Below are 27609 nucleotides of genomic sequence, written 5' to 3' on the forward strand. Positions count from 1 at the left end.
CACGCGTTTGGCTTCGATTACCACAGCTTGCGCGAGAAACTAAATTAGTCTCGCGCTTGCCTCTAGCTAAATGATCTCACATTTTGTAAGCACGTGCTTTTACGACACGGTTTAAGTGACAAAAAACGTTTGGTTCACATCGTGCGTTTAAGTAAAACAGAGTGAAAGCGGGAAGTCAGAAAAAATAAAACATTTGTCTCAGTCAAGACTCGTGTTGTGAAAATAACATGGAATAAAAGAAAAGGAAAGAAAACCAGGCAGTGCGTACATTGGTGATCCCAATGTGATTTGAACACGCAACTTTCTGATTTCATTTGAACCGTGTCGCAAAAGCACGTACTGACAAAAATGTGAGATCATCTGGAGGCCTGCGCGAGAAGTGTACTGTTTGACTTGGGCCCCGGATGGGAACTAGCGCAAAAACATTTAATGACAAAATTCTCAGATCAGGAAGTGTCTCAGTTGTTGTATCCGATCTACGTTTCGCTGCAAAAAATAATCGGTGTATTGTTTTGCCTGGTGCAGCATTAGCCATCAGTTTATTGTAGAGCGGTGAAATGGCCCTGTGATAAGGCGTTGGCCTTCCAATAATGCAAACCTGGTTCGACTCCCGGCTTAAGATGGTTGTTACTCAACACCGCTCAGCTCTAACCAAGATATCTTCGTGATCGATTTTGTAGATCAGTGTAAGAAAACTTACGATGGCGGTTGTTTTCTACCAAGACTGATAAACTGTTTAACCTTGCACCTTGGTAGCAATAAAAACTTTTTCATTTTCCTGACTTCGTTAATTGCACAAATTGTAACAGAGAAGTTGTGATAGAGAAATAGTTTTGCCAGGCCATACTTTAAAACGACTCTGCTTCTTTTGATATTCCTCCGCATTTCCATTCAATTTGTAAATAAATTTAATGTCTATGTTTGTAGCAATATAATTATGTTTCTCACCAAATCTTATTCACACGGATGAAAATAAAATGAAGTGACTTTCGCTCAATGTTTAACAGAAAGCCTATACAAGTGTCATCAATAATTAACGTTACAAGAGATCCAATTCAAAAACTGGCAAAGTAGGCGAACATACCCTATGGAATCATATTCACAGTTCTCAAAAAGTTTTTGAAGATGAACCCATTCAAACACATAAAGAAACAGTTGCTAAATGCCAATACCATTGAGAAATGTTTCTCCAGAGCGAGAATTCTGCTCTCACGCATTGAAGGAGGACGCACGTAGCCAAACCTTGTGTTCAACAATGAGAAGAAATTTGATGTTCAGCATCATTATACCCGTCAGAATGATCGTGTTTGGTCAAAAGATAGTGACGTGTACCTCCGGGTAGTCACTCGGAGACAAGGGACGGCATTGGTGATGGTGTGGGCCGCAGTCAATGAATCAGGAAGCACTCCATTGATTTTGTAGACCAAGGAGTGAAATTGAACCAAGAAAACTACCAAAATGATATTCTTGAGGGTTCATTGTTGACTTGAGCAAGGAAATACTTCAAAAAACGAAATTGGTTTTTCCAACAAGATTCTGCCCCTGCACATGGTGCTAAGAGAACGCAACACTAGCTTTATGCCAATGTGCCGTTTTTCATTTCCAAGGAAGAATAGCCTCTTTTATCCCCAAACCTAAACCCCCTACACTCTGGCATCAAGTCTTACCTAAACAATAAGTTTTCTTTGCCTATAAAACGTTGAATGGTAGATTTATCAAATGTTTCTGGAAATGTCCTTGGTTTCGTATTATCTGAATTTATTTATTTGACAATAATATTATATGTTTTTTGCTCAAAAATTGTCTACTATTTGTTACTGTAAATACAGTTGTTTAAAGTTGTAACGTTAATTAGTGATAACCCTGTATAGATAATTCTCTGAGTATTTCCTCGATACAAATATTAGTTGTTTTAAACAAGTCGTACAGCAACACATTGAAATCTAGGACATTGGGATTGATGATTGATTGTGAATTTTTTTTTTATAAGACTGAGAAAATCTATATGAATTTTAATCGTTGCAGTTTCGTACACCTGAACAAGAGGCAATAAACCGTTGACGCAGACCGGTTCACCGAAATTGAGGGATACAAGTTTCATTTTGTTGTATGTAAATTATTCCAGTCACTAGGAGCGGTGGAATGAAAAGTGTTGCTCGATCCCACATCTCGAAAGTCGAACCAGCGTCTAAAAGCTTTCGAGTCCTCATCAGCGGAAGAATTATTTCTATAATTTCTCAAGCAACCATACAAATTATCACGTACATAGAGATTTAATGCTGGTACAACATGTGCAATGCTTTATTAAAGCAGAATACAGCTGCACGTGTTTCCTCCACGAAAGAATAACAACTAATAAAGTATAACTTATATTGAGTTATTTTCAGAGACTCTAATCTTTCGTCTTTTCATTTTGATCCAATCTCTCGATTCAAGAAACATTTCAGCAACATGCTGTACATATGAATATAAGTGTAATGTGAATATTAGTGTACATACAAAAGTCTATTGAGTAATCAAGAACTCTCTCGTTGTTATTTCTTGACCAAATCGATAAAAATCAAAACAATTTGTTTGTTTTATGAAATAAATCGAATTTTGTAAAGAAGAATTGCACTGTTCGTAGTTATACAGTACGGTAAGTCATAAATAAGCGCTCAATAAGCATATTACTTCCATATATAATTAGAAAGCGAGTAGCAAACGAAGACATCAGTTTATATTGTGAAAATTATGTCGTATTTTCTAATCTGAAAACCTATATACAACAACAATGTCATTCGAGGCGGAATAAACACTTGAATATATTTTAGGAAAAGTCATAAATTTTTAAAGGTATTGGTTGGATAAATCTTTAGTAAGATCGTTTTGAAAGATACCACGGACGAACCGACCCGTCCCAAAGGACAAAGAGTTAAAATAACTTTCTTTCAATAATTGTCTTCTCGGCATTGCAAATTATCTTGGCCACTCCATTCAGCATTATATTGACAAGTAGTTCGGTCAGAAGTAGGTTGGCTTCCGTTTGAATAGAACAATCGTCCATTGTTAGAACAAGTGAATGTTCCAACGTCATTGTATCCAGCTGAGTCGAATTGTACATAGACGTTGTCTTGGAGTGTTTGTGGACAATCTGAAAGCAAAAAAATAAATTTATACATTTATGGAATGAATTTAAGATATGCTCCGAAATGTAATTTTTTCCGCCCTGTAATATTTTAAAGTGTATTTAAACTACTTTGCAAAATGTTTCAATAAATTCTAATATTTATTGCATTATCGGTCAACTTTTTTATGGACTAGGTAGTTAATTCTACACAGAATCAAAGCTTTAATACCTAAGTTATTATGAAGTTAAAAAAGCACGAGTGTGCTTGCAACACCAATATTATTAATATTATTTATTCAATGAATCACACAACTATCTTTCCTTTTGCAAAACTTCACAGACAAATTACCTCGAAGTGTTATGTGTTGAAGGGCAATGACAATTTGCAACCAAGACACATCACCGCTGGATAATGAACCACTTCGAATACTAAGATCCAGGTTAGTTGTCAGTGGTTGAAGATAAGTGAAGGTTGAAGTGATCACTCCATTGTTCTCAACACAAGTGATTGTTTCATAAATTGATTCTCTTGGTGCGCATCCGACAACACCGACGTAAAACTGTGGAACGTCGCTGTTGTCTTCATATGTGTTGATCCATTGATAACTTGTGAAATCTTTTTTTTCAAACTGAGCTGTCACAACAAGACCACGATAACCAGTTGCTAATGCATTGGTTGGTGATGGAAGATTTGTTGCAATGGTTGGAAGTGAAATCCCTCCTAAACAAAAACAACATTACTTAGAAGAAACAATAAACCATCAGTAGCTGTCTAAAAGAAAAATTGTGGTGAAACCATACTTTTAGACAAACAAAAATTTTACCAAAGGGTGTACAACATAAACGCTGAGGTTCGAAAAAGCACCATTTTGTTGCTTTAGCAACGATTTTGAAAAATCTTTCACTTTTTTTGGTATTCTTTTATGTATCCAATATTGGTGGTGCAATAATCATTTCGGCTTGAAGCACAATATTTGTTGGATTAAATCAAAGCTAAATGTTTTCAAAAGTTGGAATTATATACAGTATCTTCATCGTCGGCTCCAGCTCGTGTCCGAGCATTGGTTTGTCTTCAAATCGAATTTGGCTTTGGATGGTGATGTCGTATGTGGCTTTAGAGGCCCAGTAAATGATAGAAAAGACGTGGGCGAAAGGCACATAGCATGGAAGATAGAGAGCGTGGTAGTTTTAGGTTATCTTTCTAATGTTTCGTTTTTCTTGGGCTTTTTGTATCCTGTTTTGTTTAATTTTTCGGAAATTTCCGTGCCTTCCCTAGTTCTTATTCTCCAGAGTGATCTGTCACTAGCAAGTTGTTCCCATGATTCCAGATCAATGTTTGCATGGTTGAGGGAAACTTTCAGCTGATCTTTGTATTTCATTTTTGGTCTTCCAGGATGTCTTTTCCCTGTCTCCAGCTCACCAGAAAGCATTATTCGAAGGAGCCTCGTTGGGTCGTAGGTCGACCGTTAAGTAGGTTGAAAGTTGGTAATCCGCCAGCCGCTGCAAGCTGGCCAGATGAGAATTGCTGTGTCCGATGTTTACCCCACATTTTCTAGGGCTTCCTCATGTGGGGTGGGATGTGGGAAATCCTGGATAGGCCAGCCCAGACACGGGTCTTGCTACCGGAACCCAATGTCACCGCAGTTCATTGGGAGACGATCATCATAGATCCGCCGCCAATGTGTGAAACCAGGCTGAAGGTTTCCAACTCTACCAAGCCTGTCCCCGTCAGGGGCGCCGGAACGATTTTTGACTTGGAGGGGCAAGATTATGGAAAAAAGGCACTTTTGTTTCTAAAAGGCCAACTTTTTTTGAAGTTTTAAGATAAGATATAGCAATAATACTCATCTATCAGCTCATTATCGAGTAATGATACAATAAGTGTACGGTATACAAAGAATAATGGCATGGAAGGGCATCATGCTGTGTTATAATGATGTAACCACCTGTGATACAAAATTTTGTATCGTGAATATTATTTTGAGGTAATAATAAAATATTATAATTATGCTAAAAGCGAATAGCAGAAATTGTTATTGCAAAATTTACAGTAGATTAGGTGACCTTAAAAGGGTACCATTTCCCTCTCTGCCCTCCCCCACCTACAGAAAAATGTAGGCAAGGGGGGCATCCGCCTCCCCTGCCCCCCCCCCCCCCCGCTTCCAGCGCCTCTGGCCCCGTTACCCGTGATATCATCGCCATTTGGCTTTGTTTGGTTCGTCCATATTGAGACAGAAGCCATTCGCTTGTATGGTTGTTTGAGGTGGTCGTGACTACGCTATAGGGCTACGCACACACTCTTGGCCAGGTCAATGTCTGCTGCGGTCCAATTATATTGAAACGTGCAGTTTCAGGGGAAATGGTTTCAACGTGCTGCCGGGTGCTCTGTTCGTCGAGGCCCGTCTTACAGGATGCCTGCCCGTCAGACACTGCCCTCTTCCGCCAAAAAATTGTCGTTGGGGACTTTTCCGTGTGTTTATTAGCCCCAGAAGTTTCTATGAGTGAGCCTAGTTTTCAGTCTGGGTTCACCTCTATACCGCGTTGAGGTATCTCCGTAGAGATGGGGGCTGAACATAGTCAGCTCCCTAGACACTCCGATTTTGTAGAGGTATATATACAGTATACACTTACAACTAAGTTTTAATGACAAAAAAGTACAAGTTATCTCAAGCCAATGAATATCATTTCGCTGCACATTCTGCCTGAAATTGCTTTCCCCAACATCAGAAAAAGCGTGAACAGAAGAAAGGAAAGATCTTGTCATGAAACGGATGAGAAACACCCACTATGCATGACTAAAGTCTAGCACGCAGGCGATTGAAATAAAAAACAAGTTTTCTTGCTTCAATTGTCCCAATGAATCAAAATGAGGTCTCCGCCAATGTGCGGGTTAAACTATGGCAGCCGGCAGCCGTGACGAGATTGGCCAATATAGAGCTTTTTCCCGTAGAAGGCTTTCCTCCCGGAAAGCGTAAACCATGGAAATATTGGCAATGCCTAAAACTGCCACTGGCAATGGCAGGCGTAAATTTTTGATGAGACGCTGAGGGTATTCCATGGTAAGCACAAGTTGCAAATGCGGACAGGAGCAAAAAAGCTATATCTTCTCGAATGCCCTGTCCTAAAAGCAAGGTGCTCTGCACAGGATTTGACCGAGTTCAACAATAGAGCAAGAGCTTGCATGAAGCTCAGGGCTAAGGCAGGGTGACACACGACGAAAAAGAAAATGACAAAAAGGTTTTTAATAGCTTATTCTTTCACACCGTTTTGAGACGAATTAATGTTCAATAGGAAAATGTGAAGTACAAAATGGGTGAGACTTTGGACACATGACAGAGGCTATCCGTCTATTTTTGCTTGTGTGTTGACGCAAGAAATAAAGTTGTTAACTTCATATCGGCAAGTAAGTGATGTTTTCAATTAAAAATGTTGCATTGTTTGTCATTCTTTCAATAATAATAATAATTTATTTCCCACCAGTTGTTTGCAAAGTATCGTCGTTTGATGCTTCGTAATCGCAATTTTTCACTAGCGGGTGATTGGCCCTACTAGCCTTACAAAGGCCTTGTTAGTCTACTGCAAACAGATTCCAGCGTTAAATATTTCAAAAAATAAAATAAAACTAAATTTTTATCTCTCAAATCTGTTGCTAGTTTGAAACAGGAGCATCTAACTGAATACACTACTGACCAGGTCAACGTGATTTGATTGAACAAGAAAAAACGGGAAAATTTAACAAAAAACATAAAGGCACATAATTGTGATTTTGTAGAGGCACATATCTAAGTGCTTTTTTCTAAATCTGCTTCAGTATATCATCTTCATCGCTTAACTGGAGTAGCTAAAAATACATTCAGTAGGACAAAATTTGATGTCTAGTTCGTCTTTATATTTGCAAAATAATGTATAAAAATAAGTAAAACAAAAAGTGTCTAGATTCATAGATCAGCATGTTCCTAGAATGTTTACCAGTATAACTTAAAATAGTTTACTTTCAATATTACCTGTCCAACATTGTAGATTATCCTGACCACTCCATTCAGCATTATATTGACAAGTAGTTTGGTCAGAAGTAGGTTGACTTCCGTTTGAATAGAACAATCGTCCATTGTTAGAACAATAGAATGTGCCAACGTCATTGTATCTAGCGGAGTCGAATTGTACATATACGTTGTCTTGGAGTGTTTGTGGACAATCTTAAGCCAAAAATTAAATTTATACATTTTATTGAATCAATTTGATAATAATGTAACATTTTCCGCTCTGCATATTGTTATAGCGGATCTAAATTAATTGAAAATATATTTAAACAATTTTTTATAATTATTGCATTATGTAAGAACTTTTTTCGTGGAACAGGTAATTAATTATACACCAAATAACAAACTCTTGAACACATCAAACTCTTAAACACAACTCTTAAACACAACAAACTCTTAACACATCAAACTCCAAACATCAAACACATCAAACTCTTAAACACATGCCTGACCATCGATTTTATCCCCGACGTCGACACACGCCCTATATCGGTCTGACACTACAAAGACAGGCGCAGGTGCGATTCAACCATCTTCGCATCGTGCTTCTGTGAATGTGGTACCGCGTTACAGACCGCAGACCACATCATCAACGACAGCCCCATTTTCAAGCCACCTAACGGAGTAGACGGTGTGTGCGTCTTGAATAATGAAAGCAAATACTGGCTGCTCTTTATTATCCTTCCGGTGTAGTCCGGAACATCGTGAAGATAGGGTGGTAAAATGGTAGAGCCTGGGCCTCAGAGGCTCACACGACAAAGAAAAAAAACAAGATTTTTATTTTTTACAACAATCCACACAAATTACCTCGAAGTGTTATATGTGGAAGAGCAACAACAACTGGCAATAACGAGGCATCATTTTTGTAGCTACTTCGAACACTGAGATCCAGGTTGGTCGTCAGTGGTTGAAGATATATCAAGGTAGAAGTGATCACTCCATTGTTCACAACACAAGATTGTGTTTGATGGATTGATATTCTGGGAACGCATCCGGCACCAGAGACGTAAAACTGTGGAACGTTGTTGTTGTCTTCATATGAGTTTATCCATTGATAACTGGTGAAAGCTTCTTTCTTAAACTGAGCTTTCACAACAAGACCAAGATAACCAGTCGCTAATGTATTGGTTTGAGAAGGAAGGTTTGTTTGAATGTTTGGAAGTGAAATTCCTCCTAAACAAAAAGCAACAAAGCAGCAGATTTAAAAAACTTTCAGCATTGTAATTTCAACAAAGCAAAATTTTTAAAAGATTATTGTCAGCACAAACGCTGAGATTTAAAAAAGTAACAATTTTAGTAATGACACTGGGTAGTTTGTGTATTTAAATATTATGACAAACTTATTCCTATTTTGATATATATTTTGGTGGACGCTAACTGCTTCTGGAAGGGCCACCCAAGTCAGGTTAGTTAAAAGGTAGAGGCCAGATAAAACGAAGAACCCTACACCAGATCAGAAAAGTCCTCTAGTCGAGTAAGACAATCTCCTGGTGATGGTGACGCAAAATCGAATCTTTCTCTTCCAACCTGTCTTGAGTGAACATAGAAGAAGTACGACTTATGAAATCACATAAAATCAATATGTCAAATCAAAATTGGGGAACCAGCAAAGTTTGGACAGGAAGTAAAGTCGAAGGAAACAGCAAATGTGGCAGACAACCAAAACGACAGCAAGACAACATTCAGACATGGACCGGACTCAATTTAGAGACACTGGGTGAGTTAACTCATAATCTCTACTCTTGGAAACAACTAACTCATGTTGATGCGCAAGTGTGCAAGTAGAAAGGTGCCTGATGATGATGATGATATCGTTTTAAGCATTTTTAGCTTATTAATGAATTTGATTTGATGCACAAGGTTTGTTTTATCAAACCAAAACTATATGCTACTAGAAGCTGGAGTTAAACGTCTGATCTTTCGGCGTTGTGCAGAAATCATCATCACTCAGCTAAGCAGAAGAATTTATCGACATCGCTTTGTAAATAGCTGGATGCAACGCATATGTGCGATAAATGCGCTGTGTAATACAGATCAGAATATTATTACTGCAGTGTAAATAACTGTTTATTTATATTTTAGCGATGCCGCTGCTATCATAAACAATGGGTTCAAACGACAATTATCAAACGCGATTTACCAAAATGTAAAAAAGCATGCATATGATGTAAATCCTTTAATATTTGTCACATAAAATCGAGAGATGACTTTTCTCTAAGCATTACAAAAGATATATTGATGTTCAAGACAATTGCATTACAATGTTAACCCCAGTCAATATTATAATTAAACTCACCTTTCAAGTTTGATGTTAAAAACAAAACACAAATTATTAACCGCATTGTGGACTTATACGATAAAATCAACAATTATCTTGATCTTTGTTTACAACTATTTACGGAAATAAAACGTTTAGTTTTGATTATTCATTCAGAGTTGACTGACAGTGAATACTGGATGTTATACAGAATTTTAGAAGTAATAACTGCTCTCCTAAACTATTAGGGTGCAGTATATTGATGACAATTTTGTAGCAACTGTAAGACGTTTTGAGGCATGGTTTGAGTAGTAGGCCTACAGGTTATTGAGTACTTAGGAGGAAGCCAACAGAATTGCTTATGCAATATCTGGGTATTTAAGACGTTTGTTACCACAGAGCCATTTACACAGCGACTTTCAACTAAAGACAAACTGCTGGTCAGGTGACCTCAAGATAAATAGCCTACATCACGTGGCCGGTCAAAGGTATTAAACCTTCATAAAACAATAAAATAGTGATGTAAGGGTAGGCCACGACTAACAGCTGGTACTGTTTGTAAAGCCTTAGATATAATTTGACTTGGAACCAAACCGAGCACTAAAACCGGAAACACTAACCACACTCTATTGAGCTAATCGTCTTCTTTGTCGATTGTCGCGACTGAACCAGAATTGTTTTCGTATCCAGACTTACGTCAGTTGCTTGAAAATTTAAATTCAGCTAACGGAGAGGCAAGGAGGCCAAATTTCATATCCACTTTAAGACATACTGTTAAATATTTTTCCAAAGATACAGCCGCATACTATTAAGCGATGTCGAACTGACGCCCTCTCGAACCAGAGCTCTCAAATATGCCGCCAACAAACCAAGCATTGACAGCCTCATACAATCATATGGCACAAGTTGATACAAATTATAGATGATCATGTCTGCCTTGGTATTAAATTGTTTTAAATCTGTTGGTCACGTGACCGGTTTGTCACTATTTTCCAAGTTCTCACTTCCTTAGTATTGAACATGTGTTGGTTGCTGCAGATTTGTGGAACACCCTTCTGCTTACTTTAAACATTTCAAAGCATGACTTGTTCGTGAAATGTAGAAGAATAAATTACCATAATTTTAAATTTAATGATTGGTCTGTTTGGCTATTTTGTCAGCTTTCTAACATGTAGTTGTGCATTAATTAAAAACTTGAAAAACTTTTTTGTTAAAGCCGTCTGTCAACTGACACTGCAATCTAAAAAGTGAGTAAAGAACAACAGCAATAAAAATTATCTCTAGCATGTTAGCAAACCTACGCAGTTGCTTGCAATCGTTGCGATGATTCAACGACAAGGAACGTAGTTTTAGCGGCGAACAATGACACAGTTTTGACTTACAGGACTTACCAGTGCAGTAAGTGCACACTGGATACCACGCTTTCCTGTTAAAAGAACAGTGACTAGTCTTTTTATCTTCCTTTGGCGCCCATGGCGACAACATGCAATATATTGTAACACAACAAGCTGCTGAAAGCAACGAAAAGATATGTAACTCATCGAGTCAGCAGTTCTTTATTTTACGATAACAAGTAACCTGCCGAAACACACACACGCGTGCGTTACAGCAGTGTCGAACCGACGCCCTTTCAAGTTTCGTGCAAGCTCGATCTCCACAAGGCCACAGAACGGATTCGATGTTTTTGTTAGTCAAACGTAGTGATTCCCTATCCATACTAGAGTTAGATCAATCGGATTACAATTATACGATAACAATTTTTAATTACATTACAATTACAACAACATTGTTCTAAAAGTTTCAAGATGTTATGACATAACATGACAACAGTTATGAAAGATGACAAAATTTGTTAACATTTCTGTAATTAAATTTTCAAAAAACAATAATAACACTGGTCAACAGCCAATTTGCTTCTGAAACGAATAGAGTCAATCTTGGCTAATTTGGGGTCGCTGATCACGAATATCAACTTGAAATTTGTTGATTAGCTCTAGTTTTTGAGATATGGCACCATGCCAAAATGTGCTTTAGCCTACGTGCTGACGCGGAAAGCAGTGTGAGTTTAGCTGTTGTAGCTTCCAGCAGTCAGATAGAGTTGGGCACTTAATATATTAGTTGGAAGGTAGATGACGTGTCTATTCGTATTATTTTTATTTTGACATAAAATTATGTTTGAGTTGAGTTGTTTGCTTGCTTCTTTTGTAAAAACTTCATGTGTTTAGCCTTAACTGCTCTTTCTGCAGATGCCTCGAAAATGCATCAATAAAGCAGACAATTTCTCCTACATTTGTGGTGAAATAACTTTTTCTTCACAAAAACGAAGTATAACGGCCCTTACGGCTATGGTCAGGAAAGCATGCCATTTGTATTTTGGATGTAAAGTTGGTGATCAGGGCAAGAGTTGGGCCCCTCACATATGCAGTAACTTAAATCTTCGGCAATAGCTAAACGGAAACTGACAACATAAAGCAACTTCTAAGATGCACAAAGCATGACCAACATCAATGGCAGCTGTGTGGTGACTTATAGGTAGTAGCTCTTGTTATGGGTCTGCAGCTGGATTATACTAAGTACTGCTGTTTTCTTTGTGAATGGGATAGTTGAGCGAAACATTCCCACTACAACTATATCAAGAAAGACTGGCTTCTCCGTCAATCATTGACTCCAGGGGAGAAAAACGTTCAACAACCATCACTTGTTGAATCAAATAAGATTTTGTTGCCACCGTTGCACATAAAACTGGGCTTAGTGAAGAGCTTTGTCAAGGCAATGGACAAAGCAGGAGCTGGTTTCATGTATCTCGACAAAAAATTTCACCGAATGAGCGAAGCGAAAATAAAGGAAGGTGTGTTTATAGGTACCCGGTCATTTGGTCGACAGGACGTTTGGTCGACAGACATTTGGTCGACAGACATTTGGTAGACAGGACGTTTGGTCGACAGGACGTTAGGTCGACAGAACGATTCATTTTAGGGTTAGGGTTAGTTAACTAACCTTAACCCTAACCTAACTCTAACCCTAACCCTAAAATTAATCGTTACCAGGGAAAACAGAAGAGGTACCAGGGAAAACAGAATCAATCAATGCTTGCTGACCTTTTTCTCGACCTTTGCTATGTTGACGTGTATTGTTGTTGATGTGATGGTCAGAAATAAAAAACAACTGAACTGAACTGACTTTTGCTGGATCATAACTATCTAGGGATGATCCATTAACCGTATACAAGCGATAGGGCAAAAGCAGAAGAACAGATAAAATAGATTAAAAATTTATATTTGAAAAGTGACAGTTATTTGTTGCATATGCTATGCTGAAATATAAACGCATGCGATTATTACACCGTTTGTAGATTGTTACTGTTGTGTTCAATAAAGTGCACCAAGGCTTGCCATATGTAGATCAACATACAAAAATGAAACAAGCATTTATATTTTAAACTAGAGCTAATCAGCAATTTTAACCGACATTTTTGGATTCAGCTTCCAAAAATACACAAGAATCAACTGTTTTCTTACCGGAAGCAAACAACTTTTGAAAAATTGTTGAACAGTGTAATTAATCTATTTTTTCATTCTATAAGAAACAACTTTTATTTAAATACTGTTGTGGTGTTAACCTAGCCAAATGTTTTGAAGGTTTAGACTGTAGAGAAAAAAACTATTAATTTGTTTTCTTAGTGATTCATTGCTTCTGTATTAGGTAAATCGCCCATTTGAGGAAGTGTCTTAGTACCAGATCGCCTTTTCCAGTTAGTTTTTTTCACTTTTGATCACTTTTAATCTATTTTTTAGTTTTTTCGAAAAGTCTATAAATGTTTTACCGGTACTGTAGATAGAAAATCTGAAACGAGATTTTAATATTATACACACTATAGATACCTTAATAAAACAACTTTATTACCAATATTAGCCATAAAAAACGCGCCATATATAAAAACACCTCTGCAATTTCAATTGGAATGCAATTTCTAAAATGCGTCTACAAAAAGAGGATGTAGAACTTTATGACTAAGAACAGGAATATGTTTCCATTTTTAGTCAAAAAGAAAGTTGTGTTGTGATATGGAAACACCTCTTCATAATTTCTTTGATGGACAGATAGTTCCGTGAGTTTAATGCATAGTGTGAGTAAATTGTGCCTACCTAAACGGAAACGATTCTATTCGCACTATATAAACGTTAAAAGTCATCTTTTTATTGCACAGTAGTGGATTTCCACTTCATTGGTTTTTGCTTATGCCTTCCTCTTTGCATAATCGCTCGATCAAGACATGCTGTAAGAAATGCACGATTTCATTTAATTAAAAAAGCTAATCAAGAAAATTAAAAAGCAAAAAGGTGTTTTAAAATAAAACAATAAAAAAGTGCACCTCGTTGTTCATTTGCCTAAGCGAATGATTGTGAACGAAGAAATGGCTTAATCAAGCAACCATGGTTCAACTCTCGGGGCGTGCGTTTGAGCAATGCATTCCAAGGACAGCTCTCCGTTCAGCGAAACTAAGTAGGTGAAATAAAACAACAGGCAACAACCCTTTAAGAACAAGGGGAGAAATCGATTCAATTGTTTGAGTGTGCGCTAATCGGCCTTAAAATTGAATAAATTATGAATTCGTCTGCAACAAAATTGTCCACGCAAATTCCAAAGACGTCTTGATTACAAAAACCCTGTCAGAAAATCCACTTTTTGTTATTGCTTTAACGCTTCCAAACGCTGAATCAATATAAAAAAGGCTGATGTGGCCAGCAATTGTTCAAGTGAGGCAACAATGCGTGTCCAATAATACGAAAGAAAACTGTGACACTTGACGTATACAGTCGGCATCATTCAAAATAACTGGAGAAGTACCACCTTGAATAAAAGAACAAAACCATTGAATTCCAACAAAATTAGGCCAGAAAATTGTGCGATTAAAACTCCCCATGCCGTTCTTGCAGTTGTGTGTGGGAATTTAATCGTAATGTGTGGGAATTTAATCGAAAAATGATAAAAAAAGAAAAGATGTTTTATGGGCTTTTACGTATGAACCGTTATCTTCGTCGCCACTCCAAAGGTCGAAAAGCTCTGCGTTTTGTAGTTTTGGTCACAAACGCGACTTTTGCCTCTTTGACGTTCTGAGTATTTCTTTTTCGACTTTCGTGCCGAAAATGTCACGCGATTTAAAAATAGTTACATGCAAGTTGCTTTTGAACGATGAAAATTGTTGTATTTCCAGATGTTTAATATAAAATAAACAATAATAATTGTAGCGATAGCCAACCAAGTGTGAAAACCATTTACCTCTTGTTACTTACTGATTCAGTGTATAAAATCAACGCAATATATAGTAAGAAAGAAACGCAAAACAATCAACTGAGGAACGTGGTACAGAACGCTCAATTGATTACACGCGCAGTGCGGTGGTAATCAATTCCAACGTCTGTACCAGAAAACGCTGAACGGTGATTATGTAGTGACGCTGGTCACGAGTTACATATATTCAACGTAAATAAAATGACGACTATAACACCTCCCCGATAATTTTTATACACAAAGAAAAATATGAACAAGACACCGAATTAAACAATAAAACTCAAAGTCCGAAACGGGCCGGAGGTCTGCGGCGACGGCTCGACCTTCGTGGGTTGTGTGGCCCGAATTCCGGTACAGTCGGTGTGTCGTCCGAATTCGTTCGGGCTGAGGTGGAGACAGCGGAGGAGTCGACTGTTGGTGCAGGAGTTTCTCCCGGCTCCTGGTCCTCCGATGATGCATAGCGAGGTTGCAGTTGGTCCATATGGCGCCTCCACGTCAGACCATGTGGCAGCAGACGTACCAGGAAGATTCGGCTACCCTGTCGCTTGATCACCTCGGCTGGAACCCAACGAGGATCCTGGCTCCGTCGTGGAGTGAATGATAGCGCGTAACAGGGATCTCCCGGTTTGAAATGTCGTTTGGTACCTTCGGAGGCGTCGGTGTTGTGAGGGTTTTGTCGGGGTACCACTTGAGACGGTGTAGGGAGAAGCGTGTCGATCTTGGTTCGAATCTGACGATTGTTGAGTAATTGGCTTGGAGAGTAGCCACTCGGAGTGGGCGTGCGTCGATATTGCTGTAGGAATTCCAAGACGGCCTGCTTCGGGGGTAGGGAAGATTTGCGAAGTGCTTGCTTGAACGTACGTACGAGGCGCTCCGCCGCTCCATTGGTTTCCGGATGGTAAGGTGCACCCGTGATGTGCACCATACCCCTCTCCTTACAGAAAGTTTGGAATTCTGTGGATTTAAAAGTAGTAGCGTTATCGGTAACTATAGTATGGGGATAGCCGAAATGAGCAAAATCTTCTTCTAGCAGGTTGATAGTAGCTGTTGAAGATAAGGAAGTAGTAGCATGAATACATGGGTATTTAGAAAAAGCATCAATGCTGAGTAACCAATGGTAACCCATGAATTCTACCGCATGATCTATGTGTAAGCGACTCCACGGTGCTTCTGGAACCGTCCATGATTGGACCTGGGTTTTAGATTGCGGTTGATATTCGCCACAGGTACTGCACTTGTGACAAAGTTCCGCTATGTCTCGATCGATGTTTGGCCAGTAGACGGACGTTCTTGCCAACTGCTTCATTCTCTCAATGCCGAAATGTCCTTCATGAAGCAATTGAAGGACGGAAGGACGAAGTTTGGACGGGATGACCACTCTGGAACCGTAAAGTAGACATCCGTAACAAGTAGAAAGAGAGTCTGCGTACTTACGAAACGGTTCGACCGGGTCTTGTGGAGAAGACTTGGCCGGCCATCCTTCATGAATGAAACGCATTACCGTGGAAATGATAGGATCTTTAGAAGATTCTTTACGTAGTGATGCAGCATTTGGGGTCTGGACCTGCAAATCCAAAGCATCGATAGCGCAGACGATATCAATGTCATCCGCACTTTCCTCTTCATCGAAGACTTTATCCCCTCCTGCTGGTAAGCGACTCAAAGCATCAGCGTTTTGATGATCCTTCGTCTTCCTGTACTCAATAGTGTATGTAAATTGCGACAAAAAGAGTGCCCAACGAGCCAAACGATTTGCTGCCAAAGAAGGTGTCGATTTAGTCGGGCCAAAAAGACTAAGCAATGGTTTATGATCTGTGACCAAAATGAATGATCTACCAAAAAGATATTGATAGAATTTCTTTAGCGCAAAAATTATCGATAAAGCCTCTTTCTGAATTTGACTATAGTTTCTCTGCGAAGCTGTTAATATCTTCGAAACGTTTGCTATAGGCCGTTCTGTGCCATCTGGGTAACGGTGAAACAAAGTAGCACCGATGCCCACACTAGAAGCATCACATGCGATACCTACCGGAAGTGAAGCATTGAAATGTGTAAGAACCTCATCAGTAGATAGATGATGCTTCAGCTGAGCAAAAGAGTTTTCCTCTTGTTTTCCCCATCTCCAAGGAATGTCCTTTTTTGTGAGATGGTATAGTGGTTCTGCTACAGTAGAAGCGTTCAACGGTAGAAACTTCGAATAAAATTGTAAGGAACCTAAAAACGAACGAAGAGAAGATACGTCAGTGGGGGCAGACATCTCCAGTACGGCGTTTACCTTGGGACCTTTGGAGATGCCCTGCCTGGACAAAATGTGTCCGAAATACTCTACCTGAGGTTGTGCAAACTTACACTTGTCTTTCCTACACCTCAGGCCTTTTGAGTGAAGTCGATCGAGGAGCCGTCTAAGATTCTGGAGATGCTCCTCAGCAGTAGTGCCACTGACAAGAATGTCGTCTAGGTAGACTGCAACCCCTGGAAGGTCGGCTGTAAGGTCGTCCATGATCTTCTGAAAATAACCTGGAGCAGAAGATATGCCAAAAGGTAAAACATTTTGTAAAAGTACGCCACGGTGAGTGCTTAATGCGAGTCGTTTTCGACTGTCAGGACCAAGTCGAATCTGATTGTAGGCATCAGCCAAGTCTATCTTGCTGAAACCATACCCACCACCCAACTTTTGCATTAAGTCTTCTGGTAAGGGTAACGGGTGACGATGGGTCTCCAGGGAAGGGTTCACCGTGACTGAATAATCGCCACAAATGCGTAACTTGGCCTTCGCTTCTGAAGAATTTGAACGCTTACGAACTGGAACAACCGGTGTGCCCCAATCGCAAAACTGAACTGGTGTCCATACACCACGTGCAATGCCCGAATCATAGGCTTGTGCTAAGTCCTCCTTTAGCGCGAAAGGTACAGGCCTAGGTTTGAGAAAAACAGGTTTAGCATCAGACTTAAAATCTATGTCTAGTTCATAATCTCGTAAGCACCCGAGTTCAGGCTTAAAAACATCTTTGAACTCGTCACATAAGAGGGAGCATGCTTTCTCCAGACTCTTATCAGGCTTGTCGTATGACTGGATACTCTGTAAAGTAGAATAGTTAGACAGAAGGAATTTATCGATAGAAATTCCTAAAGACGAAATTGCATCACGACCTAGCAAGTTTAGTCCTTTGACTGTCGTGACTACAAAAGGAATATTATCTGACCTTCCCGTGGAAGGACAAGTTACCTGGGCCGTGAAAGAACCCGTGATTGGTACTAGATGCTTGGTAGCAGATTGGAACTGCGACACTGGTGCTTGCAATTGAGGTGCGCCTACCCGAGTCCAGACGTCGTTGGAAAGGAAATTTCCATTTGTAGCAGTGTCCAGTTCTAAGTGTGTGGTTACCGAATTAATGGAGATCGGTACTTCCAACTTTGAATTTCGAGGTTTTCTGCAAGAACTAGAAAGCATGTTAATTTCCTCGATACAATTTATCTTAGAAGGTTTGAACTGTCTAGCTTTCTTTCGACAAACACTCTGTAAGTGTCCCGTAATATTGCAGAAATGGCAAGTGGCTTTCTTAAACCTACAGTCATTGGCGTTGTGGTTGGAATTACCACAGCGATAGCATTCTTTATTTTTAGAAGAAAAGAAAGTACCTGTAAGTTGCCTAGTTTTTGGAGGTTTGCTGATGGTCCTTACTTTCGCAACTGGTACTGGTGGAGTGCCGTAAACAGTTTCTTTGGCCACCTTGGCTGCCTCTTCGGTTTCTGATGCAACCTCCACCGCACGTTTGAAAGTAAGTTCATCAGCTCTGATTTTGAATAACGCCTTAAGCACAGCCTCGTTACCTATTGAACAAATAAAACGAGTACGTAAAGCTTCGTCCAATGGATTTGAAATGGACGAGAAGTCACAGGTGGCAGCTGCCTGGCGTATGCGGATGGCTAGTTCTTGAGCTGTTTCCCCGGGTTTGCGCTTCATTTCGCTCCAGAAACGGAATCGCTCCCTCACGATGAAGCGTTTTGGGTCGAATTGTTGAGCCATGTAATTTGTAATTTCCGTCATGGTGAGATCGTTGACTTCTTTTGGGTTTGTTTCCTGCGCAGCCAAATTTGTTAACATTTTGTAGATTGTAGGTGATTGATTGGTGAGAAAAACCTGCGGCATTTTGTCTTGTGCGACTGAATGTGCTGCTACAAAGGTGTTAAACCTCTTCCAATAGTCTGCCCACAGTTCAGTGGTGGCATCGAACGCTACGAACTTAGGTAAAGATACCTGTTGTTGTATTGTTGTTGGCTGTGATCTCGCAGTTTGGGCTCGTATTTCTCGTAGTTGTTCTTGGTGGCGCCTTTCTTGTTCTTCTTGACGTTCCTGGTGACGTTCTTCTTGTCTGGCAATTTGCTCCTTCGTCTGACGTTCTTGGTTGACAATTTGTTGTTGCAGGACTTCGATCAGTTTCTCCATGTTTCTAAAATCCTGTAGAAATTCTGTAAAGATCCTGCCGGCGACGCCAGTTAAATGTCTGTTGTATTTCCAGATGTTTAATATAAAATAAACAATAATAATTGTAGCGATAGCCAACCAAGTGTGAAAACCATTTACCTCTTGTTACTTACTGATTCAGTGTATAAAATCAACGCAATATATAGTAAGAAAGAAACGCAAAACAATCAACTGAGGAACGTGGTACAGAACGCTCAATTGATTACACGCGCAGTGCGGTGGTAATCAATTCCAACGTCTGTACCAGAAAACGCTGAACGGTGATTATGTAGTGACGCTGGTCACGAGTTACATATATTCAACGTAAATAAAATGACGACTATAACAAAAATTGAATAAGGGCGTTGATTGTGGGACACTTTTCGGAGTATTTTTAGTTTATTTTCTCCTGTTTTTATTCTGTCAGTATTGTTTTTTGTGTGGTCAGTTGCTTGCATTAATGACGTCTATTACCGCTATTATTACCTAGCCAACCTTTTAACTTTGTTTTATGCCGGCAGCTAAGATTTGAGAGCGATTTCCAAAGACTATTGAATGTTACGTAATAAAAACGATTATACACGCAAAAGTAAAAAATGGTCGCTAACACTTCTTTTTGCTTCCTGAGGAGTGTCGTAATTGCGTTATAAATGTATTTTAATACAAGGAGTGAATGCGTTAGGCAATTACAACCAATTTAAACGGTACGCAAAATGAAGCAAAACAATTGCGACAGACTGACATGGGGGTTCACAAATAGTTCATCATAATCGCTTAGGCTGAAAATTGGCAACTTTAGGAAATCGCTTTCAGAAATAATGGAAAATTCTCGCCCTCCTGGAATTAGCTTACTTGAGAAAAAAATTGACGCCAATGGGTGCTAGTATGACAGTCTTTTACGAACACGTTAAATTTTCTTTCTCTAGACAATAATGTATTCTTTGCTTGAATCTTGTTTTGCACAGTTGAAGTTTTAGGTGATTAATTAGACATGGCTTGCCAGTGCTGTTGGGAGACAATTCGGGCATGGTAGGCTACTAATAAGATTCCAAATTTACCAAAACAAGACATCTTCAAATACAGACAAAACCAATACAAAAAGATAAGAATAAATACTTATTGATATATTGTTTTAGAAGTCCAAGCGTTTTTGGCTTTCAGTCCAGATGCTATTATAATGATGTCCACGCGTATGGCTTCGATCACCACAATAAATCGGTGACCAAGATGTGATTTAAACAAGCAACCTTCTGGTTTCACATGAACCGTGTCGCAAAAACAGTACTTACAAAAGCTGTGAGATCATCTGGAGGCTCGCGCGAGAACTCAGAACTGTATTGTTTGACATGGGCCCCGGATTGGAACTAGTGTAAAAACATTTAATGACAAAAGTTCGCAGCCCAGGAAGTGTCTTAGTTCTTGCATTGGATCTACGTTTTGCTGCCAAAAATAATCGCTTAATGTTTTGCTTGGTGCAGCATTAGCCGTCAGTTTATTGTAAAAAGCGGTGAAATGGCCCAGCGGATAAAGCATTGGCCTTCCAAAAATGCAAACCTGATTCGACACCCGGCTTAAGCTGTTTGTTAATAAACAAGACTCACCTCTAACCAGGGTGTACTAAACTGGGTGGCGTAATTGCTGAAGGAAAGGCGGTCGAAAGAAAGGAACTTGTCACCCTTTTCTCGTTAGTGCCGAAGGCCTAGAACAGCAAGACCCTTGTCTTTTCCTTTCCCAAAGCTCAATAACTGAATATGGGACCACCTTTATCGCGTATACGTGACATTATGTCGTGTGTTTATCTTCAAGAATACTTGAAACAATTTTATAGTCAAAAATAAATTATTATCAAAAAACCTGAAGCAAAAAAAGTAAACGAAGTAGACAGACAATGAATCTTATGATGAAACAAAATATTGCTAAATTTCTATAAAGTTTTCCAAATAACTTTTAAACGCTGATACGACTGAATGACTTCCCAGTCTTTTAGTTTTAAATTTACAATAAAATGAGTTTGTTTTTGGTTCAAAATTAAACAAAAACATGATGAAAGAATTTTGTATCAAAATGAAACGAAATATTATTGTTACAAACAGCCTGCAAAAACCATTCAAACTTCTAATAAGTTTTTGAGGTATTGATTGATTTGATCTTTACCCTCGGATTGGAAAAGCTTCTTTGAGAGCTTAATCCTGACAGTTTCGCCTACTTGTAAAATCTTTGAACCACTGAAGAGGCCCGGTCGCCAATTTTTTTCCCACAAACTTTTTGTCTCATTTGCATATTTCTGTAAGTGTAGCCATTGCTGGTTACCGCGAGGCGCGCGTAACTGTTTTTACCGATTCATTTTTTTCGCCCGGTTTTTAATGTCAGCAGCCGATATTTGCCCTCCAGGTCCAAATCTAAACATTAAACTTGAAAAATAACGTAGCCTGGAGACACACATAGTCTAATCAAGTTTAAAAAAGTTGAGAAAAGAAATTGATTCTGGTCACTCTAAAGTAAGATTTTCCAACTTGATTAAGAATTAACCCTAAACCCATTAACCCTAACCTTACTTTTTTTGAAAAGCTTTCGTGCACGCAAAAATTAATTAAAAGAAAAAATTTGATTTCGATGGGCGTCGAACCGTTGTCCTCACGAACATAAGGCACAAGATGAAACCACTGAACCTATCACGCCAACGCAAAATGTTTGCATTCACACTAGGGTGGCTCATTTTCCTTGATAATCTTTAAAATTTTTGTCAGTTTGAAATAATGTTCCATTTTGCTCACTGATATTTGTAAACTAAAAATTTTTGTTGGGTTTTGACCTTTGACCCTGGTTCAACCAAGGAGAAATTCTGAATTTTTCTGAAAAATTAGTAAATTTCGAAGTGGTTTAGCAGTATCTGAAGAGAGGATTTCTCAAAATTTGACAACGTGATTTTGACTTCACTTCCTCTGTTAATTTCCACGTGGAACATCTTCACCCTACTCCAAGTCTGAGAGTCACTAATAGTGCATGCTTTTAGTGTCATTTTAATTGATTTTACAGCCTTTTCGCAGTCAGTGAATCTATAACATAGACCTACAAAAAAATTTTGGCCCAAAAGATGAGAGTCATTTTAAAGTATTTTAGGGCCCCTGATTCCGAAAATGCACTTAGTTTTTTCGAATTGGCTCTAGTTTTCGAGATATTCGACAATGAAAATATTTTAAAATCGTTTCTCAAAACCTTTCAATTAGCAAATTACTTATTTTTAGCCCTGTTTACCATTATGATGTCATAATTGCACTTGTCTAGTTAAATTGATTCATATTGCACGAAAGTTCAAAACGCAAGCAAAGGTTGAAATGAACTGTGTTTAACGTAAGGGAGACATAAATACTCAATGAAAACAGTTGTGAATCAGTAGGCCTACATCACAAGAAAAATATCCCGAAAGTCATGTGTTTATGAATGCAGCTTTATATTGAAAAGGTAGGCCTACTGAAATGGATATTTGTACAAATGAAGTTTTATCCTAAGCCTTTGCTAAGGCCAAGTCTTTGCTGCAAGAAGTTTTTTTCTGGTCTATAGGCTAAATAAATGGCATAAAGGCTAATAAAATATGTTTTTGACAAGTAGGATGATGTACAAACAACCCAGATATATTTTGCTGCATGAGGCAACGTAGACGACCAACGCATTCTGCGATAGATACAGTGCTATATAAAAACAAGCATTATTATTATTACTTTGACATGAAGCTGGGTGATCAAGATAAGTCCTGGGTTCCTCCTAAAGTATGCAAACATTGCACTCAAACCCGTTTCTGGGCTCAAAGCTAAGAAGTTCAGAGTGCCATGGCATAAAGAGAGCCGTGGAATCACAATGAAAATTGATACTTCTGCACGGTGAGGATGTTCGAAGGAAGTTGGAACATCATGTTTACATGGGGTGTGCAAGGCCGTCACTGCATGGATGTTGCTATTTCTGTTTTTTGTTTGCCCTCTCTAGTTTCAAGTGGTGATTTGCTTGAAACAATAGGAAAATGAGCATGACTGAAAGTAACCTCAATACCTTCAGTAATGTTTTGCAGCAAGGTCAAGTTTTTTTCTCAAAACCATTTCTGTACCACCTACTGTAGTAGTTAATAATTTAGTTATCAAAAGTGGTAGCTGCAATCTTGGCTCTTCATCTCGATCAACATGGCATTCTTGACTCCAAAGCCAAGATTACGTTCTTCCGCAGCAAGGATAAAATTCTAAGCAGCTACTTTACTGAAGAACATAACTTTGTATTCTGTAGTTATATAAATAGCCTTCGTACCTTGATGGATGTTGCTCAGTAGGCCAATCACAATAAAGAGTTGCGTTGGTTCATCGATATCTTTGTTTTGCTTATTTGTCTAGTTTGTTAAGCAAAACAATGTATGCATTTTGTTTGTACTTAGTAGCTTACTTAGTAAGTCTGATACTGTTGAAGTCAACAAATATATTAATGCAAAACGCAAGTTATATATTCTACATCTTGTATCCTCAGGCTTACTTCACATCATATTTTGATTGTTACTAGGCCAGTAAAGGTTAAATAGCTGTTTGCTTGGATTGTAATCAACATGATTGGTTCCAAATAGCGTTTATACAACTCAGAAATGTGCCTGGGATTACTTCCAGTTTTGTCTATATAGTAAACGACACGACGTTAAATCTATAGGGGCTCAAAATTGCGAAAAAAATATTTTTGCTGTAACTCAAAAACTAAAACCAATTCGAGAAAACTTAGTGCATTTTCAGAATCAGGGGCCTCGAAATACCTTAAAATGACTCTCACATGTCTTTATATAAAAAAAAGTTTTGTTGGCCTATGAAAATCGATAAACAATGATTCAAGAAACTGAAGGCAGTAGATATTTACTACGTGAAGGGTGCACAAAGAAAATCATGTCTGAAATGTGGTAGAATTCGACATTTTGAGAGTAATACATGTGTCAGTGTTCATGGAGTTGCTAATTAAACCACTTTGCTTGCTACAAGTTTGTGTTACTGCCTCTTATTGTGTCCATTAAGATGCTAGAGTGCATTAGAAGATAGCGGGTGAGCAGTTTCAGGGATAAGCAAAAATTCGATATTTTGAAAAAATTCAAACCAGGTGAACCAGGGTCAAACGCCAACAAAACAAAAAATAAACTGAACTGAACTGACAGACTAAAGTTAACGCTTGTGGTTGAAGTGTTGTTGCAGGAAAATTATTTCATTCACTTGGTGCTGCTGAATGGAGAGTAGTCTTGAAATGCGTTGCTCAAGGGCACAACCCGAGAGCTGAACCAGCGCCGCTTCCTCTTAAGTCGGGCGCGCAACCACTGAGCTAACAGGTCGGATTTAAACGGGCTGAGCGGGTTACAATCTTCCAACTTTAGCATCAGGAAAGAGATGTTTTAACTATCTAACCTCAACTGATAAATGTGCTAAAAAAAGTATTCATAAAACTGACTCTGATAGCCGCAACTGCGTGTAACTTAAACAAATTGCGTGATTAGTTTATTTGTACGTCAGAAATCCAGTAATTTTCCATTTAAATTACATTTGAATGATGAGTTGCTGTCGCCACAGTAAAAGCAAGCAACCATTAACCAAACACACGGCACAATTTTTCTATGATAAAGTAATTTTTGTCAAACGACGTAAAAGACATTGGTACTTGTTTGCGAAATACAGTATATATATATCAAAAAATATTTTTATTAAAGATGATTTTAATCTTAACGTCGCTTTAAATCAGAGTTGCGCTTATATGCTAAAATAGCAAGCCAGTAAATATCAATTAAGTCAAGAGCCATGATAGATGTGTGGAACGTTGTCCAGGATTATCTGCAGTTGTGTTTAGTGCTTAATTTTTGCTTCGCACAGGCCAAAATGCTGGTGGCCGCACGGTGCGTCGTTAGTTTTGAAGTCTCTGTTGAGATTTATTCCTCCACAGTCTTCGTTGTGGGAGTTGTTGGGTTCACCTTTGTACCAGAAGGCGTTTGAAGTAGTGGCTCGCACACCGTCCACCCACATCCAGTGTCCTTCATACTTGAGATCGTTAAGTCCAATCCAAGTGAACTCGTCTCTCAGCAGCATAGTGTTGGCTACGGCTCTATGAAGAACATATTGTATGTTGCTAAAAGTGTGGTGACTAACTCACTTTTAAAAGCATAAAATATAGTTATTGTAAAAATAATATATCTACTTGCAGTGCATGAGGCACAAACGCAAAACCCAACCCGCCCGAACAGTCACAATATCATTATTTTCAGATGGTTTTCAAATTCTTCTCATTAAACTTCAATATGCGTAAGTGCCCCACCGTTTCTAAATTATTTTTTGCATTGAATCAACGTCTTCAGTCGTTGAATGAATGTACAAAAAGAGAAAAAGTCATTTCCATTTTCTAATATTTATTTCAATTTAAGTTTGTTTAGTTTTATATGTACTTACACTCTTGTCCAATAATTTTCTCTCATTCCAGTTGTAGCCAAGTCTCCTCCGATGCCCTTACACCAATACCTGGCCGCATGCCAGCTGACCTTTTTGGGGGTGATCCGGTACATGAATCCGTTCCCGGCGTCGATCCAAGCATTGTTACCGCGCCATGAACGGCCTGAAACAACAATTGAATTCAAAAAGTCAGATTGTATCAAGGAACCGAAATCTAGACAGTGGAAAATCAATTAAACAAATTATTATCATCAAAGTCTGATTTTTGTTTACAGAAAAAAATCAACAATTCGTGATCACTTTGTGGGAGAGAATGAACAAAGAGAGAGTGAGAGAGAGAAACCTTATATTTTGTCTGCTACGAAATAGTATACGGTACAAATATAAACCGGTAGAAATATATTCAACAACAGTCGAAGAGGTTTGGTATAAACATATCAAAAGCAGCAATTTGTCGGGGGATTTTATCATTACAGTATGATTGTTCGACTAATTTCAGGTTAAGACAGTCTGATGATCATGTAACGACGAACGAAAACTGATAACTGGGCATTTGACCATGAATCTGCTTTCGATACTTTAGTTTAGATAATTAATGGATAAGCTCAATCTAGTGCTCAAACTTTAACCAAACCGTGCAGAATTGAGTATGAGGATCTTCAGGGGCTTGAAAAGATTTTTTCCAAAATATTCTTCAATTAAATTTTACTACACCATTTGGTGTCGTTTGTTTGTTTGTTTTTAATGCAAATTTATTAGCTGTAAACATGTTTTTTGACTTTCAAATATCGATATCGTGACTGGGGGCTGGAGGTAGTAATTCGGACTTCATAGTAAACTTATCTAATTTTTAAAAGAAATTTCGAGCAAAAACTTTGCAAAATTTCTTATAAAAATATGAGCTTTAATATTTGTAATATAATGCCTTTCACTATATTTCAATGGCTTCACCGATCCCTATGAATTTTCCAAGAAATCCTTGGAGTTCTCAACTCACTTGAGTCAAGCTCAATTGACTATGAACAGAAGTTGGCCACTCCCATTCCAGTATGCGCAAATTAGTAGGGCTTTAATATCAACGCCTACAATGCGGCGCAGAGGAATAAACTACTGACCACGTCACCGTCTACAAGCAACAAACGGAATGCATGGCATGGCAGCACTGGGCGAAGCTACCTTGACTTAGTCGTCCATCACCTGCCTGAACTTTGAACAATCGGTCTCAAACGTATAAAAGCCGCTGTTAATTAAAGTAACAGAAATAATCTAATGCTTAATCTCAATACTTACCTTCTGCCGTCATAATGGCAATCCCAGCAACCGCAAGAAGACAAAGCAAGCTCGACAGAGAAGCCATGTTTTATGATGTCAGAAATGATATCTTGGAACGGTTTATTGATAACCTTTCAAATAAAAAAAGATTTGAATGAGAAAAAAATTGTTCCATCGATAAACACAAAATGGACAACAACAACGAACGTTTTAAAAGATAGTTTTTATAAAGTCACATCTTGGTAGGTCACTTGTACCAGACTACCAGCGTGTCTACTTTAGAGTAAAGTTTTTATAATTAAAATATATCCAAACTCTTTGTCAAACGTCATAACCTTAGTTAACTCAACGAATAACAAATATAAAATATTGGTAAATAACATGATTCGTTTTACTTAAATATTGTGTCTCTGTGAAGCTTCGTATAGAATCTAAAAAGAAACTTTTATATCTGTAGTTGCTCGTATAAATCTAAAAGCATCTTGACTATATGAAAAAGAAATTCAGATATAAAATTGCTTGATCAGTGCATTTTTTTCTATTCGAGAAAACATTTGAAAACTTTTGAAAAGCTGATGCTGATAGTTTTACCATTATTTAATACTTTCAAGGTTTTCAAAGTAAAAACTAAATGCTTCCAAGACACACACTTCCTTATATAGGCCTTATGGCTACAAGGGTGCTTAAACAGGGATGTAAAGTCTATAGGAGGAAATGGAAGTAAGGTTTTA

At 38.4% G+C, this 27609-nt stretch overlaps 2 protein-coding genes across 2 annotated transcripts; both read right to left on the reverse strand.

Annotated features, from left to right (window-relative positions):
• Nucleotides 1–2265: 2265 nt before the first annotated feature.
• LOC145781212 (uncharacterized) lies at nt 2266–9540 on the reverse strand. The gene is made up of 5 exons (XM_082592992.1): nt 9446–9540; nt 7957–8322; nt 7114–7305; nt 3459–3830; nt 2266–3133 (listed from the first exon to the last, which is right to left on the reverse strand). Exons 1-5 carry the CDS (start codon nt 9489–9491, stop codon nt 2931–2933), a joined length of 1179 nt encoding a protein of 392 aa, XP_082449118.1. The 5' UTR covers nt 9492–9540; the 3' UTR covers nt 2266–2930.
• Nucleotides 9541–24654: 15114 nt separating this feature from the next.
• On the reverse strand, nt 24655–27292 carry LOC145781205 (perlucin-like protein). The gene is made up of 4 exons (XM_082592985.1): nt 27274–27292; nt 26897–27009; nt 25607–25769; nt 24655–25265 (listed from the first exon to the last, which is right to left on the reverse strand). The coding sequence occupies exons 2-4, from the start codon at nt 26961–26963 to the stop codon at nt 25010–25012; spliced, it is 486 nt and encodes a 161-aa protein (XP_082449111.1). The 5' UTR covers nt 26964–27009; nt 27274–27292; the 3' UTR covers nt 24655–25009.
• Nucleotides 27293–27609: the final 317 nt, after the last annotated feature.

The sequence above is a fragment of the Aplidium turbinatum genome, chromosome 12, assembly GCF_918807975.1.
Source record: "Aplidium turbinatum chromosome 12, kaAplTurb1.1, whole genome shotgun sequence".
NCBI classification, from domain to species: domain Eukaryota; kingdom Metazoa; phylum Chordata; class Ascidiacea; order Aplousobranchia; family Polyclinidae; genus Aplidium; species Aplidium turbinatum.